Source organism: Bos javanicus, chromosome 19 (genome assembly GCF_032452875.1).
Source record: "Bos javanicus breed banteng chromosome 19, ARS-OSU_banteng_1.0, whole genome shotgun sequence".
Lineage (NCBI taxonomy): Eukaryota > Metazoa > Chordata > Mammalia > Artiodactyla > Bovidae > Bos > Bos javanicus.
This window is the reverse complement of record NC_083886.1, coordinates 46,327,408-46,342,445: the sequence shown is the minus strand read 5'-3', so window position 1 is coordinate 46,342,445 and position 15,038 is coordinate 46,327,408. Positions and strand designations below refer to the sequence as shown.

General features: G+C 53.0%; 1 protein-coding gene and 1 long non-coding RNA gene across 2 annotated transcripts in view; one reads left to right on the top strand and one right to left on the bottom strand.

The window, feature by feature from the left end:
- MAP3K14 (mitogen-activated protein kinase kinase kinase 14) overlaps window positions 1-14,548 on the top strand; it is a 43,619-nt gene extending 29,071 nt beyond the window's left edge. Inside the window, exons 7-16 of the mRNA XM_061392168.1 lie at window positions 5,237-5,366; window positions 5,596-5,727; window positions 6,188-6,292; window positions 8,025-8,188; window positions 8,693-8,843; window positions 10,274-10,648; window positions 10,812-10,918; window positions 11,359-11,503; window positions 12,476-12,576; window positions 12,947-14,548. Coding sequence (XP_061248152.1) covers window positions 5,237-5,366; window positions 5,596-5,727; window positions 6,188-6,292; window positions 8,025-8,188; window positions 8,693-8,843; window positions 10,274-10,648; window positions 10,812-10,918; window positions 11,359-11,503; window positions 12,476-12,576; window positions 12,947-13,111 — 1,575 coding nt within the window. The 3' untranslated portion in view covers window positions 13,112-14,548. The remainder of the gene's footprint in view (window positions 1-5,236; window positions 5,367-5,595; window positions 5,728-6,187; window positions 6,293-8,024; window positions 8,189-8,692; window positions 8,844-10,273; window positions 10,649-10,811; window positions 10,919-11,358; window positions 11,504-12,475; window positions 12,577-12,946) is intronic.
- On the bottom strand, window positions 9,618-12,481 carry LOC133232577 (uncharacterized). Its single transcript, XR_009731399.1, has 2 exons — window positions 11,655-12,481; window positions 9,618-10,897 (listed from the first exon to the last, which is right to left on the bottom strand). It is a non-coding gene; the product is annotated as an uncharacterized LOC133232577 (long non-coding RNA).
- Window positions 14,549-15,038: the final 490 nt, after the last annotated feature.

Below are 15,038 nucleotides of genomic sequence, written 5' to 3'. Positions count from 1 at the left end.
TTCTACCCCGACTCTTCCCCTCACCTTAATTGGAAACCACCTTGCCCTTGACCTTAAATTCAGCTAAGAATAAGGGCTAGCCCCAAAGACTTCCTAAGGTGGAAATCAGAAACATTTCTATGGGCCATTTCCTTGGCCCATGGGCAGCGTGAAATAAGCTAATTCAAAGATGGACCTTGTTTTCAGATGGCTTTTTTTCAGCACACTCTGATTCCCCAAAGGAAGGGGACCAAATAGCCAGAACAGGCAGGTACAGCCTGCTCGGGCCCCATGCAGAGTGGACACTGCTGGCACCACTGTCTTGGGTGCCTGCGACTTTAAGGGGTGAGGGGATTGCGATGTGAACAGGGCTGGCTTCCATGGCTGGTGCATGACCAGGTGTTACAGCTGGAGAGTCTGGGCCTCGGGGCAATGGGTTGAGAGAGGGGACTATCCTTAGGTATTACCCCAAACTTCAGACACACTGTGTCAAATAAGCCGGCTCCACCCCTGCCCACCCCACCACTGACCGAAGCACGTGCTTAGTTCTTGCCAGCATGGGTCATCATCTCCCGCTGGGATGCCAGGGCCACGTGCCTGACCGCCTCAGCTGCAGTCCCCTCCCCAGGCCACCAGAGAAGGCTCAGCTGTCCCTCCTGAGAGGCGGGTGGGAGGAGGGCAAGAGAGTGTGAAGTATCCTGGAGATGAACGCCTGTGCTGGGGAGCTTAGTCACCAGGCTTCTCAGCTGTTGCGCTGCTGAGGTTCTCAGAGTCCCAGGCAACAAGGTAAACAACCCTAATATAGTAGAAGAGGACAGGGACTCCACTCCTCACCTCCCCAGGGCAGCCAGACAAGCTCCAAGCACAACGCACGGACTTGCCAGGCCCAGACCTGCTGCTCAAGCCCCCCAAAGCCGGCCCCTCGGACCTCTGCCTCCCCCCAATCCAGGACCTCAGCAGGGTTGGCTTTGGGTGGCCCACACAGCTGCCTTTGGTCAGGCACACCACCCCTCCTTTCTCTCCAGGGGAGGGGAGTAAGGAAGGTTTCCTTTAGCATTTTCATCTGGAAGATCTGAGAAACAGATCTCTGCCAGGAGGGTAGGGGTGGAGGGTGAGGGCCAAGGATCAGAGGTCAAAGTGCACACAGGGTCAGAGCAAGTCTGCATACCCTCTGATGCTCCCCAGGGAGGATCCAGGATGTGGAGCATCACATGATGATGTCAGCACCCCGCTGGCCCCAGGTCAGATGCTAATTGGTTGCACACCCAGGCTTTAATGTCGAGTTTTGGGGGTTTTTTTAAGATTTTTTTTTATCTTACTTTTACTTTCAAATTAATAGAAACTCATTATAAAAGAATGGTACCCCAAAAACCAAAAGTCTCTCTGTCCCCCAGTCCTCTTCTGAGGTAACCACCCTTTGATACGCGGATATAAACATGTAGTTATGACTTTTATTAAAATGAGGCTGCGCTCATGTGTTCTGTACCATGTTTTTCCATGCAGCAGTGGATCATGGACAGATTTCCTCACTGGTCATATACACCTGTCTAGTGCCTTTTAACAGTCAGTGTAGAAGCTCTAATCCTAGTCGGTTCATTCATAAGACCCATGACCTCCTGGAACTGTATCCCACAAGTGGCGCGGGTGGGCCCACACACACTTTTTATTTACCAGATTTTCACAGGGCTCTGTGGCCCACAGAGGGTTAAGAACTGTTCGTTTGAGCACATCTGGCTGGAGTGTGGAGCTCTAGGAGCCTTTTGTTGCTCTGCCCTGATCTGGATTAGAGTGGCTTTGGCCAAGTCCAGCCAGCTGTTGTTACCAAGCCCCTGCTCTGTGCCGGATGCTAGGCCCAGGCTGGGGACAGAGGTGTGGGGCCCACACGCCTGACCTGAAGGAGCTCGGATTGTAATGGGGGTGGACACTCACATGGTGGAAGGATGGTAGAAGCAGCCATCAGCCGAGCACGTGGGTAAAGTCAGCCAGGACGAGTGTTGAGGAAATCAGGACAAGGACCAAGAGGAGACTGTCTCCATGATGATGAGGAAGTAAAGGACAAGACTGTATGCCTCTCACATATTATTGTTCCTGAGATCTTTAAAAGAACTTATAGAATTGCTTTTATTCCCTATATTTACTGATGAAATGAATATGAATACTAAAGAAAACAAGAGGGAGTGTTCCAAGAAGGAAAGAGAGACCCCTGGTATAAAGCGTGTGGGCAGTTAAGCAGAGGGAAATGGCCTGTGGATTTGGCGGTTAGGTGACTGCTGACCATGCTTCCACCTGGGCATGCATGGTCTTGAACTTCAGTAAAAAAAAAATGTCCAGGATGTAAAAGCTAATACCCCTAGAACGGCCTTCAGCAAGGTAGGGAGCTGGCAGCTCTGCAGTGAGGCTTACCCCCCCAAGACCCCAGCTCTGCCCCTTCTTATCCCGTGACCTTGAACAGGTCACCGGTCTGATCTTCAGCTTCTTTGTCTATAAAATGAGATGATATCACCGCCGAAGCTATTGTAAGATGCAAACAATGAATAAAGTTCTGAGCATAGTCCCTGGAATCTGTTAAGTGGGCATTAAATATTAGTTCTCATTAACATCCTCATCAGAGTCCAGCCCTCACTGCACAGATGAGGACACTGAAGTCCAGAGAGAAAAGGTGGCCAGATGGGCAGCTGGCCTGGATTAGAAGGGCAACCTTTCTCCCTTGAGAGCATCCTTTCAGCCTGCTCTCCCTGGGGCTGGCCCAGACTTCTAACACACCTTGTGTTTTGAAGTGTCCCTTCCAACTCCCTTTGATCAGAGTGGTTGGGAAGGGTTTTAATATCACTGGGGTGCTCTGAAAGACTTACGGATTTCTTCAGAATTAAAGCCTAAGCTTCCAGACTTCCTTGGTTCACAGCCCTTCATGTCATTTTTTCAAGGTGCCCCTAAAGCAAGTTTCATCTGTTAAATAATTGGGTCAAGTAATAAGTCTTTATCCTAACAATCTAGTAACTATTTGCATAACAACACACATAAATTGAAAGATAAATTTCCTTCTTAAACAACCATAATTACTAATGGAATGTGTATCCTGTTGGGCACGCACTTCTCCACCTTTGAAATCACTGGACACCATCCCCTTCACATCCTGCTCCACACTATCCCCCTAAAGAACCTTTTTGTCACAGCAGCCTCCAAAAACCCACCTTCCTAAAGATACATCCTCAAAAGAATGCAGTGCAGCTATTGAAACCGAAGTATCTTAAGCTAGTAGTCTAGGTGGCGTCCCCAGATGTCACCATCACTGCTCGCCTTGTGAGTTCTCTGCGGTGCGCGCTTCACCTCACAGTTTGGGAACAACAAGGTGAGAGACATTTGCTAATACAAGTCCTGTCGACAAATTAGTCCCAATTCAGGTTCAGAGCTGGAAACACTGACAGAGAGTCAAAGTTCGTGCAAGATGATCAACCAGATATTCTGCAAGTAATCAGAAGAGAGATTTTTCCACTGATAGGCAAAAGTCCAAAAGCCCAGGAGTCAGCAGGTCTCCGAAGACTGCCAGACCCTGACCGACTGCTTCCTGGCTAGTGTTGTTAGCACTCGCGCCCCCTGGTGGCACTTCTCAGGGCTAACAGGCAAGCCAACTGCAGCCGAAAGGAAAAACAAGTGTCTATTATAGGAAGTATAAGCATTTATTTTTTGGGCTCCAAAATCACTGCAGATAGTGACTGCAGCCATGAAATTAAAAGACGCTTACTCCTTGGAAGGAAAATTATGACCAACCTAGATAGCATATTCAAAAGCAGAGACATTACTTTGCCAACAAAGGTCCGTCTAGTCAAGCCTATGGTTTTTCCAGTGCCTTTGCCAACAAAGGTCCATCTAGTCAAGCCTATGGTTTTTCCAGTGGTCATGTATGGATGTGAGAGTTGGACTGTGAAGAAGGCTGAGCGCCCAAGAATTGATGCTTTTGAGCTGTGGTGAAGACTTCTTGAGAGTCCCTTGGACTGCAAGGAGATCCAACCAATCCATTCTAAAGGAGATCAGCCCTGGGTGTTCTTTGGAAGGAATGATGCTAAAGCTGAAACTCCAGTACTTTGGCCACCTCATGCGAAGAGTTGACTCATTGGAAAAGACTCTGATGCTGGGAGGGATTGGGGGCAGGAGGAAAAGGGGACAACAGAGGATGAGATGGCTGGATGGCATCACTGACTCGATGGACATGAGTTTGAATGAACTCCAGGAGTTGGTGAGGGACAGGGAGGCCTGGCATGCTGTGATTCATGGGGTCGCAAAGAGTCGGACACGACTGAGCAACTGAACTGAACTGAACTGAAGCATTTATTGAGCGGCTCTCATTTGAGCTGGAGGGAGAAGGCAGGAGCTGCCATACCTGAGCACCCACTGAGGCCTAGTGCTGGTTATCACCCCTCCAAACTCCTACCCTACACAGGAGCAGAGGCCACTGCCCCCACTATTCACATATGGAGACACATAGCTTAGAGGAAGTGATCCACCTTTGGAAACGGCCGAGCCAGGGTCTCAGCCCAGGATGCTTGTATCTAAGGCCTATTTCTTCCCTCCATGTCACGCTGGTCCCTGCAGAGGAGTGGGTGGTCCCCAGCCTGCCAGTCCATTGCAGACAGGGCCTGGGCCAAGCCCCCTCCCCGTAGGAGAATCCTCTCCTATGCCCAGATCCTGGGGAAACAGCTGCAAACAGAATAAACAAGCACTGTCGCATCTACATGGACATTTTAGCCTCAGGGGGAAAGGCAAACAATTATCAGCAAATAATAAGTGCTTAGAAGGATGCTGAGGATCCAGAGGCACTGACAGAGCCAGAATCTTGGCTCTACCAGCTCTGGGTACAGAAACATTTTAAGACGTGGATGTTGATAAACAAAAGGTCCCATAACCTAGAAACTGTCCAGACATTTGAGCTGGGGGAAAGAAAGTTCTGTGTTCAGCAGATCTGAGGGTGAGCAGCATGCCAGGGGCCTGGATAAGGATTGTCGTTTTTGTATGACTGTTTCCATAAACATCAGCACTGTAGAACTTTAGTCAAGTACTAGGCATTGACCCTGAGCGCCCCAGGGTTCACGCTTTAGTTTCTAAGTGTCCAGCAGGCCCTTCAGGGCCCTGCCTGGCCTCGGAATCATCACCGGGCCCATCCATGGTCTCCATGTAGGGAGCTCCAAGGGTCCAGATAGGAACCCAGGGAACCAGCCCTGGACCTTCAACTTGACTCCCACCCACCGCTGGGCCCTTCCAGGTGCGAGTTGAAGTATTTCGGGCAGAGGAGTTGATGGCATGTGCGGGACTGACCTCCCCCAGAATCGTCCCTTTGTATGGAGCTGTGAAGGAAGGGCCTTGGGTCAACATCTTCATGGAACTGCTGGAAGGTAAGGAGCCAGGGGCCACTCTTTCTACCTCCAAAGTCAGAGCCAAGGGTTTCTCCAAGTCTTGCCCAGGTTAATCTTGGTCCCCAGTCAATCCATTTTTAAACTCTTGACCTCATGACATCAGCAAGAAAGGCCTGCTTTCTACCACCTGCCGTTTGAAGTCTCTTGCCCTTGGCTGACTTGGAGGCCTGGAAAAGCTCCATGTAAAGACCAGCCATTGATCTCCTAGGTGGTTCGCTAGGCCAGCTCATAAAGCAGAAAGGCTGTCTGCCAGAGGACCGGGCCCTTTACTACCTGGGCCAGGCGCTGGAAGGGCTGGAATACCTCCATACCCGCAGGATTCTACATGGAGATGTGAAAGGTAAGGCTCAGGGCACGCATGGCCCTGGTCCCTATTGGGCTCTTTCCTCACCCCATCATGCCTGCTTCCTCCCAGATCTTCTGTACCTCTGTCAAGGTGGGTGGGCTGAGCCAGCAGGAGAGGAGAATGTGTTCTCCCAGCCCTCAGCCTGGCACTGTGATTTCCAGTGGGTGATGCCCACAGAAAACACTAATCAAGCTCCTACTTACTGGTGACCATGGGAGGGAAGGGCAGCAAGGCTGAGTGGCCATATCCCCCTACCCTCTAAGAGCCTGCCTGCTGCCTGCCTCCAGCCTGAACTGATCCCCGCCTCCCCCCTCCCTCCATGACTAATGAAACTAATCAGAAGCTGCAGCTGCCACGTAGGGTCAGCCAGAAAACTGCCCCGCCGGAGGTTCATATTGGGCTGGGGCCCTCGGTGACTCACCTGTTCCTCTTCTTCCCCGGGGTGGCCTGGCAGCCGACAACGTTCTCCTGTCCAGCGATGGGAGCCGCGCAGCCCTCTGCGACTTTGGCCACGCTGTGTGCCTTCAGCCCAACGGCCTGGGGAAGTCTTTGCTCACAGGTATGCCCTGCCCGCTACCCCTTCCCCCAAAGATAACAGCTGGGCAGCCTTCACGAAGCGTTAGCCCTGCGCCTCTTCCTGTACCTTCCTTAATGGCAATCAGAGATGTGAGCACTTTATGTCCATGAAGATTCTTAAGCCCCACAACCACCCTAGGTTATGAGGCTTTTGTTGTTAAGCTTAAATGCAATCATGCATGTCAGGTGCTTGCTTCTGATGTTCTTGTTACACAGAGGAGGGAACAAAAGAGGCTGGGTGCCACACCCAAGGTCCAAGGTCTGCTGTCCCCAAACCCCCGGGGCTCCAGGCCCCTTGGCCAGCCTTTCCCGGGGAGCTGTGCTCCAAGCCTGTGAGCTCAGCCCTCCCTCGCCTCTGAGAGCACGGTTTTGCAAAGCAGAATGAGATGGCTGACCAAAGGGCCTATGCTTTCTAGCTGGAGAAATGCCTGTTTTTAACTTATACTTTTCTGATTATTAATCTGTGTCTGCAGTAAAATATTGGATAACTACAGTGTTAAGTGGTTTGGAAGGGGAGTAAAAGGTCTTACCATTCCTCTTGCCCAGAGAGATAATCATGAATATTTTAGATAATTCCCTCCAGGTCTTTCCTTATTCATAATTTTTTTGATACTTTTCTGTATATAGTTAAGGTCATCATAACACACTTTTTGTGCCCTGCTTTTTTATTTATAGCGTTAGCATAAAATTATTTCATTTTGACCAAAGGAAAAGCAATCTTTAGAAGTGATTCTTGGTTGTCAAAGGACTCTTGATAATTCTGAAGATGTAATTTGAACACAGATACCTGTTTTCCACTTTGAAATAACTATAGTGTTATTATTATATTATAAAATATCTTTTATATCTTATATATATTATATTATACATAAATATCATATATTAACATTAGTATATTATTAATATTATACAATATATAATTATATAATATATTAATATAATATATATTATTATATAATATATACATTTATATCTTTTCTAATACCTTTCACAGAAAGTAGAGCTAAACAAAAATAAGAAACACAAACCACCAGAAAAATAATACTCTTCACATCTGGCATCAGTCTTTCTAGTCTTTTATGCATATGTTTTTTTTCCTTTTTTTTTTAAGTTACTAAAATTTCAGGAACATCATACTATTAATCCCTCCCCCCTTTTAGAAGGCATTTTGAGAGTTTGATCCAAAGGGCAGAGCCAGTGGGTTTTTTAATTAATTAATTTGTTTGTTTATTTTTTGGCTGTGCTGGGTTTTCGTCACTGCATAGACTTTCTCCATTTGCAATGAGCAGGAGCCACTCTTCTTAGCTGTGCGCGGGCTGGGCTTCCCATTGTGGTGACATCTCTTGTGGAGCACAGGCGCCGAAGTGCAGGCTTCTATAATTGTGGTGCACAGGCTTAGTTGCTCCATGGTCTATGGAATCTTCCTGGACTGGGGATCAAACTGTGTCCCCCGCACTGGTAGGCAGACTCTCAACCACTGGACCACTACAGACGTCCAGAGCCCTTGTTTTAGATGATATATTCTTTGTTCCCGTCCCCAGCACAATCCCCACCTTGGCTTATCCCCAGCAAGTTGGACCTGGAGGCTATATCTCTACTTACAGTACTTTGAGACAGAGTCAAGGTATATCAGGAACTGATTGGGGTGGTCATAGCCGAGGCTTCCGCCCATCAGAGCTCACAGTTGCCTTTTCTGCCTCACCTCACCTCTGCAGGGGACTACATCCCCGGGACAGAGACCCACATGGCGCCAGAGGTGGTGATGGGCAAGCCCTGCGATGCCAAGGTGGACGTCTGGAGCAGCTGTTGTATGATGCTGCACATGCTCAACGGCTGCCACCCCTGGACCCAGTACTTCCGAGGACCGCTCTGCCTCAAGGTCCGTGAGAGCCCCTGGGACGGCCAGCAGGCCACGGGCCCAGGCTGCGGGCTTGGTGGCGCCTCCCGTGTTGGCCGCTCTTTAGTGGCGGCAGGAGCAAGCAAGGGCCTCAGCAGAAATGTGGGATCCTGACTTAAATACTTGGCTACCCAAATTTAGGGTCCGAGGGCAGATCCTGGGTGAAGGGTCTTCTTGAGTTCATGGTTCAGGGCTCTCTTGTGTCCACACCCCAGGCCACCCCCGCCTGTCCTCCTGAGGGTTGTGGGGGTTGTGGGTGCCTGGGGGTTATGGGCGCCTCGCCTCCTGCTCTGTTCTGCCCTACCTAACCCCCTTTTCCCTTCTTCTTGGAAAAGTCCCAGCCCTCACTCTAGACCAGGCCATTCTAGTCCTTTTGACTGACCCCAGCACAGCAGGACAGGGGAGAGTGGGGAGGAGCAAGAAAAGGAAGTGAGGGGCAGGAAGTGATGGGGAGGCGAGTCTCATATGTTGCCTTTTGACTCCCAGATTGCCAGTGAGCCTCCACCTGTGAGGGAGATCCCGCCCTCCTGTGCCCCGCTCACGGCCCAGGCCATCCAGGAGGGGCTCAGGAAAGAGCCGGTCCACCGAGCATCTGCAGTGGAGCTGGGGGGGAAGGTCAGCCTGGCACTGCAGCACGGTAAGAGCCCCGCGCTGGCTGCAGGGAGTGAGAGGCGGTGGGGTCGTGTGGTGGTCAAGAACAAGATACTCAACATCTCAGAGCCTTGGCTTCCCCATCTAGAGCATGGGCATGACACCAACCTCAGGCCTGTTAGGAAGACTGAGGTCATGTGAGCCCAAGTGCTTAGTACTGTACCTTGATGCAGAGGCCATGCTCAGGAGATGGGGGAAAGAACTCACAACATAGAAAGGGGGCTTGAACTCATTAGTATCAGAGAGTGTGAAATAAAGCCAGGTATCACTTTCTAGCCATTTGTGTGGGAGAAAGTCAGAAAGCTGGCGGTGCCAACTATAGGTGGGGATATGGGACAGTGGCCCATAGGCTCTGCTGGAGGGCACCCGGCAGCACTCAGACAGATGTCTGCAGACCTGGGACCCTGCACCCTACTCCAGGGCACACTGCCAAAGAAACTCTGCCCAGATCCATGAGGGACGCACCTGGGGGTGTACACTGCAGTGTCATTTGTGAGAGGGGAGATGGGCGCAGTTGGGTGTCGCTCCTTGGGAACACGAAGAGGCCAGTGGTGGGAGTGGGATGGGGTCGGGTGGGGTGCGGGATGCTCCACGCAGCACCCACAGCAGTACAAGCGCCTCAGTGTTCACAGGGCAGCCTGGCTGGATCTTAAAACTGTAGTGCCTGGTGAAGCAGGGACCCACAGAGCAAGGCCTAGAATACAGTGCCGTTGTGTAAATTAAAAATCGATAAATAAAAACAACACACACTTAGCAAGAATTCAGTGAAACCTAAAGTGACATATTGCACTTTTGATGTCTACTGAAGATAGAACATCAGCGGGGTGCGAGGGAGGGAAGTGGCAGGGCTTGAAAGGCAGTGGTGAGGAGAACGAATAGGGATTGAGTAAAACAGGAGAGAGGCCTTGCCTGGCCCGCACCCCAAACGTAGATGGTAGTTAAATGGCCCCCCCATTTAAAATGGCTGAACTTCCTCCCCACTCCCGAGAAATAGTGCCCCCTCAGGAAGCACTGACTGTCAAGAAGGGAAGGGTAAGATACAGAGGGTCAGCGAGGCCCATTCTCCTGGAAGCTATGAGTGGGCATTACCCCAGAGCTATTTTTAAATCTTCCCTTTGTAATATTAACATTACAATTAATATTAACAAAGCCCTTCTCTGGAGCCAATTCTATAATTTTTAAATTTGCAACTGTTACCTGGAAGGAAAATAGAATAAAAGAAATACTGTTCTATTTTCATGAGAGGACCCCCCTTAAGGAAGAAGCCTCCTGTGAAGACCACGCAGCGCCCTCTGAAATCGTGTCCTGGCTGGGCGAGGGACCACCCTCCCTGCCCACTTCTGCCACTCCTCTGCTCAGAAAAGGCCACCGGCCTGGCCTGTTCCCTCCTCACCGCGTGTGCTCTCTGTTTTGTAGTGGGAGGTCTGAGGAGTCCCTGGAGAGGAGAGTACAAAGAACCAAGACATCCACTGCCACTCCAAGACCACCCACCGCCAAGCCAAGGCCACCCTCAGCGGACCCTGCATGCCCCACCAGGGGAGCTCTCACCAGGGGCCCCAGGGCTGCAGCCAGCTAAGGACGCAGCAGGCGGGGCCCCTAAGCTCCAGCCTCCTCCACCTCCAGACCCCCCAGAGCAGAGCAAGTCTCCCAGCCTGCACTGGGGCAAGGAGGAGTCTGGGACATGGGACCCACTGCCCCTGTCCTCCCTGGATCCTGCCCCCGCCAGGAACCCCACCTCACCCGAGCGAAAGGCAACCTTTCCTGAACAGGAGCTACAGCAGCTGGAGATAGGTATGGGCAGCTGCGGCCTCCAGGGCCTTGGACACAGGCCTGGGCGCTGCCCCAAGGCCTTGGCTTCATCCTCTCCATAGCCAGCCCCCACCCTGGGCTCAGCGATCTGTGCAGCGAGCCCAGACCCCTCCGGTTCACAGCCATCTTCTGCTTCTCTCTGCAGAGTTATTTCTGAACAGCCTGTCCCAGCCGTTCTCCCTGGAGGAGCAGGAGCAGATCCTCTCGTGCCTCAGCGTCGACAGCCTCTCCCTGTCAGATGACAGTGAGAAGGTGAGTGGGCCACAGACCAGGAGCCCGGGCACAGGGCTGGTGGCTTTGTGTCCACCCCGTGGAGGTGTTCAGTGCAGGCAGAGGGTAAAGGGCAGGTGATAGGGTCGCCCCTTTCTTATGGGAGGGGTCCTCGTTGGGGCTGGGGGGTCCTGGTTTCTCAGAATGAAACAGTCCATCTCCAGCACACCTGGGAATGCAGGACTGGTTTGGCGACTAAGATAGTGAGGGGAAAGGCTGGTCTTTAGTCCCCATAGAGAATAATCGTCACCTTCCTCCAGCCCTGGGGCCCCTCAAGAATTCAGCCCCGTGCTGAGTCCCAGCAGTGACCAGTAGAGCCACGCTCCAGCCCAAGCCAGGAGCACTCCCTCACCAAAGCAGACCAAGGCCAGAGAAGGTTCCCTGAGCCCAGGGACCTGAGTCTGTGCCCACTCTCGTTTCAGAACCCGTCCAAGGCTTCTCAGAGCTCGCGGGACACACTGAGTTCCGGCGTGCATTCGTGGAGCAGCCAGGCAGAGGCCCGCAGCTCCAGCTGGAACATGGTGCTGGCCCGGGGGCGGCCCACTGACACACCAAGCTATTTCAACGGTACAGTCCCCTGACCTCTGCCTGGGACTGGGGAGTCTGAGGGGCGGGCACAGTGGGGAAGGGAGAGGAGGAAGCTACCTGGCACCCAGAATTTGAGGTGCCTGGCCACTGAGTCAGTTTAGAGTAAACTAAACTCGGAGCCTGTCCTTACCGAGCAGTGAAGGACCATGGCCCCTCATGGGCAGCTGATGGAGTCCCAGAAGCCTCGCTGCGGGTGGAGAGCAGTCTCTCCTGGCTTGGAGTAAAAGCCTGAATTTCTGAAGGGAAAGGGAAGAACAGGAGCCCATGAGCATTTTAATCAAGAACGCAGCAAGAGGTACTTGCCCAGTGGTCCAGAGGTTAAGACTGCCTTCCATGCGGGGGGTGCAGGTTCAATCCCTGGGCAGGAAACTGGGATCTCACGTGCCGTGGGGTGTGGCCAAAAAATAGAAGAAAAAAGAGCTTAGCAATAGGTTTCCTGGGATCCTCCTCTGGGATTTGAAGTCAGAGGGTAAGAAAGACAGCACATGTGGAACTTCTTTGTTTTCAAGTGTGGTTGCAGAGGTCATTCTGTGATTTTAATAGCACAAGGGTTTAATTAGCACACAGTTCCCTGGCCTTTCCAGGGCCAGTGTGACTCATGGCATCAAGCCCCATGCCTGGCCAGAGGCTGTCCCACCTCAGGGAACATTACCATCTAAGTTGCCCACAAACCAATTTAAGAATCTTTGTTTCCAGTTCCTTTCTGCTTTTTGTGTGTAAGTTGGAATACTGCTTCCACACAGGAGCCAAGCTTAGCCCTTTGCATTGTGCAGGCCAGATTTCCGGTACTGACAGAACATGGCCATGAAGAGCTAGCAGGGGTATAACATTACAGCCCTTCCATCCTAAAGCCATCTCTGCAGCTTCTTCAGCCACCCTGCTTCCCCCTCCCTAGGGCACCTTAGGGAGCTTGCAGCCACTCTCCTTATGGTCACCTTGCCTGACTTCTAGGTGTGAAAGTCCAAATACAGTCTCTCAATGGCGAACACCTGCACATCCGGGAGTTCCACCGGGTCAAGGTGGGAGACATCGCAACAGGCATCAGCAGCCAGGTGAGGGGGCGGGTACCTGCTGAGGGGCAGACTCTCAGAATCCAGTGTGCCCAGCTCAGTCCTCCGGGAAGGAAGCTTTTGAATAAGTAGAAATGGCACCAGAGGGAATAGTTGGCCCTGTAATGTCTGCCCCCCAGGGTCCCAGGGCAAGACTGGCAGTGGTGACTGAGGGGTCCTCAGGATCCCCACCCACTTGGGCTGGGTGAGATTCTTCAAGTCTTCCAGAATGAAAGGCAGGTAATACTCCAAGGCTGCCCGCTGCGTTGTAGGGAAGTGTCTCCCAGTGCAGCAGGAAGCCATCAGCTCTGCTCTGCTGGGACCCTTCAGCACCCCAGCCGCTCTCAGGCCCCCTGGTTTGCTCTGCCCCCAGATCCCAGCTGCAGCCTTCAGCTTGGTGACCAAGGACGGGCAGCCCGTGCGCTACGACATGGAGGTGCCGGACTCAGGCATCGACCTGCAGTGCACCCTGGCCCCAGACGGCAGCTTCGCTTGGAGCTGGAGGGTCAAGCACGGCCAGCTGGAGAACAGGCCCTAAGCAGCCTTCCACCACTGGCTCCAGTCGGCCAGAAGTGGCCTTCCTTCTCGGTGCTCAGTGCTGCTCTGAGACACAGGCTCTGCCTGCTCCCGGAGCTCTGCCAGCCCGTGGCTCAGTGGTGGGACCAGGGGCTGGCAGCAGTAAGGTGGCGCCAGCAGGACACCTCCCAGGATCTTCCACCCGGGTCCTGCCTGAGCCCACCGGAGAGGAGGAGGAAGAAAGGAGGCCTCTTCCCACGAGGAACAAAGAGGGTCTTCTCTGCCTCGGTCCCGACAAGCTGGCCTGACCCAGTTAGGATCAGTGACCACCTGCTGGCAGTCAGGGGAGAGCGGCTTCCGGCCCAGGTCAGGAGAGGTGGGTGAGCTGTCCCTCAGTTTCCAGGCAGGTGTGAGCATCTAACGACCCCCGAACCAGGCCCAGGCCAGGACTGGGGCGGCCAGTGTGCCTCCCCTCGCGTTCATGGAGGGGCCCCTCTGACCCCCTTGTCCAGCTTTGCCTGGCCATCAACCCCTCTTCTAGCACTAGGAGCTTTTCAGGCCAGGGAGGGAGAGACGCCTGACATGGGGGTCTCCCTGGGAGAGAATGCCACTTCTCAGGGTGCCACAACTCAGGCCCTAAGCTGAGGTCAGCTTCAGAAGAACCAGAGAAGGCATTCAAGTGACACGGTTCTCAGCCCCCAAGCACGTGCCCCTTTGCCACCAGCCACCAGTCTGCCCCAGAGCAGCAGGCCCTGAGCCCAGCCGCAGGCCCAGCACTGCCCCTGCCCAGCTGGCACTCAGCTCGCTCAGCTGTGGAAGTGGAGGGTGACATGAGACCTACCTGACAGGAACGCTCTGAGGACAGAGCACGATCGACTCCGCAGAAAGCACCCGACGCAGGCGCTCCTGTTACCAGGCCCCGGCCCTCCACACCCTCACACAAGCCGCCCGGGACACTCACTCACCCTGCCAGCCCTGGTCTCCAGGGCACCGCCTGCTGCACTTTGCACTCTGATGACCTCAAAGCACTTTCATGGCTGCCCTTCAGGAGGGCAGGCCAGCGGTTCTGCATGGGCACAAGCAAGCCAGGAGATGGGGGGAAGGGACTGAGCTCTTGACCCTTCTTCATGCATGTGACCCCTCAAACGTCCTCCAGATTTCCTTAAGATGTGCCCCCCGAGGCCAGCCTCTTCTTTCGGGGGGCAGCTGATCAGGACTCATGTAGCATTAATCAACTGTGAATTGCTGTGGGGTAAGGGGGTATCCCTGAGATCCCACCTGGGGAGAAGCTCATCCCCACGTTTTGCCAGGTGACCTTTGCCCAGCTATCCACAATTTAGCCATTACTCCTCCCCAAGGAGAGACTCCCGGCCCCAGGATGTGAAGAACTGCAGCCTTTGCACTGCAGAGTTGACATGGTAGAAAACTTTGCAAGCAATAAAGTTTGAGATAATGACAAGTGTGTTTGGGCTGTGGTTGTCTCCACTCCCGCCTGCCTGTGCCTGAACCTCACATCCTACCAGCTGCTTCCCTCTGGCTTCTTGATGGGATCTTATCCAGTCTTGCCCCACCCTGGACAAAGACTGTTTTCAGCCCTTTCCCACCACTCCTCCCAGTGACACTTCCAGTCCTACCTCTGGGCTATCCATTCAGACCAGTTAGACAAGATGCCCCACGTGGTGACAGCTGGGAAGTCCCTGGCCGAACAGTGCCAGACTGAGGGGAGAAGGAGCAGGGTGCCAAGGGCTGGGTACTGACCAAGCAGGGGTAGTGGAGGCAAACTGCATGCCCAGAACCAAGACTGTCCCAGTCACTCCTCTGTCCCTGAGGCCTGGCTCCCAGGGAACTGGACTGGGAGTGGGCCTGAACTGCCAGCCTTTCCAGCCACCTGGGTGTCTGCACATGCTCAGAGATGACTTTCCCAAAGTACATTCCCTCGCGCTGGGACA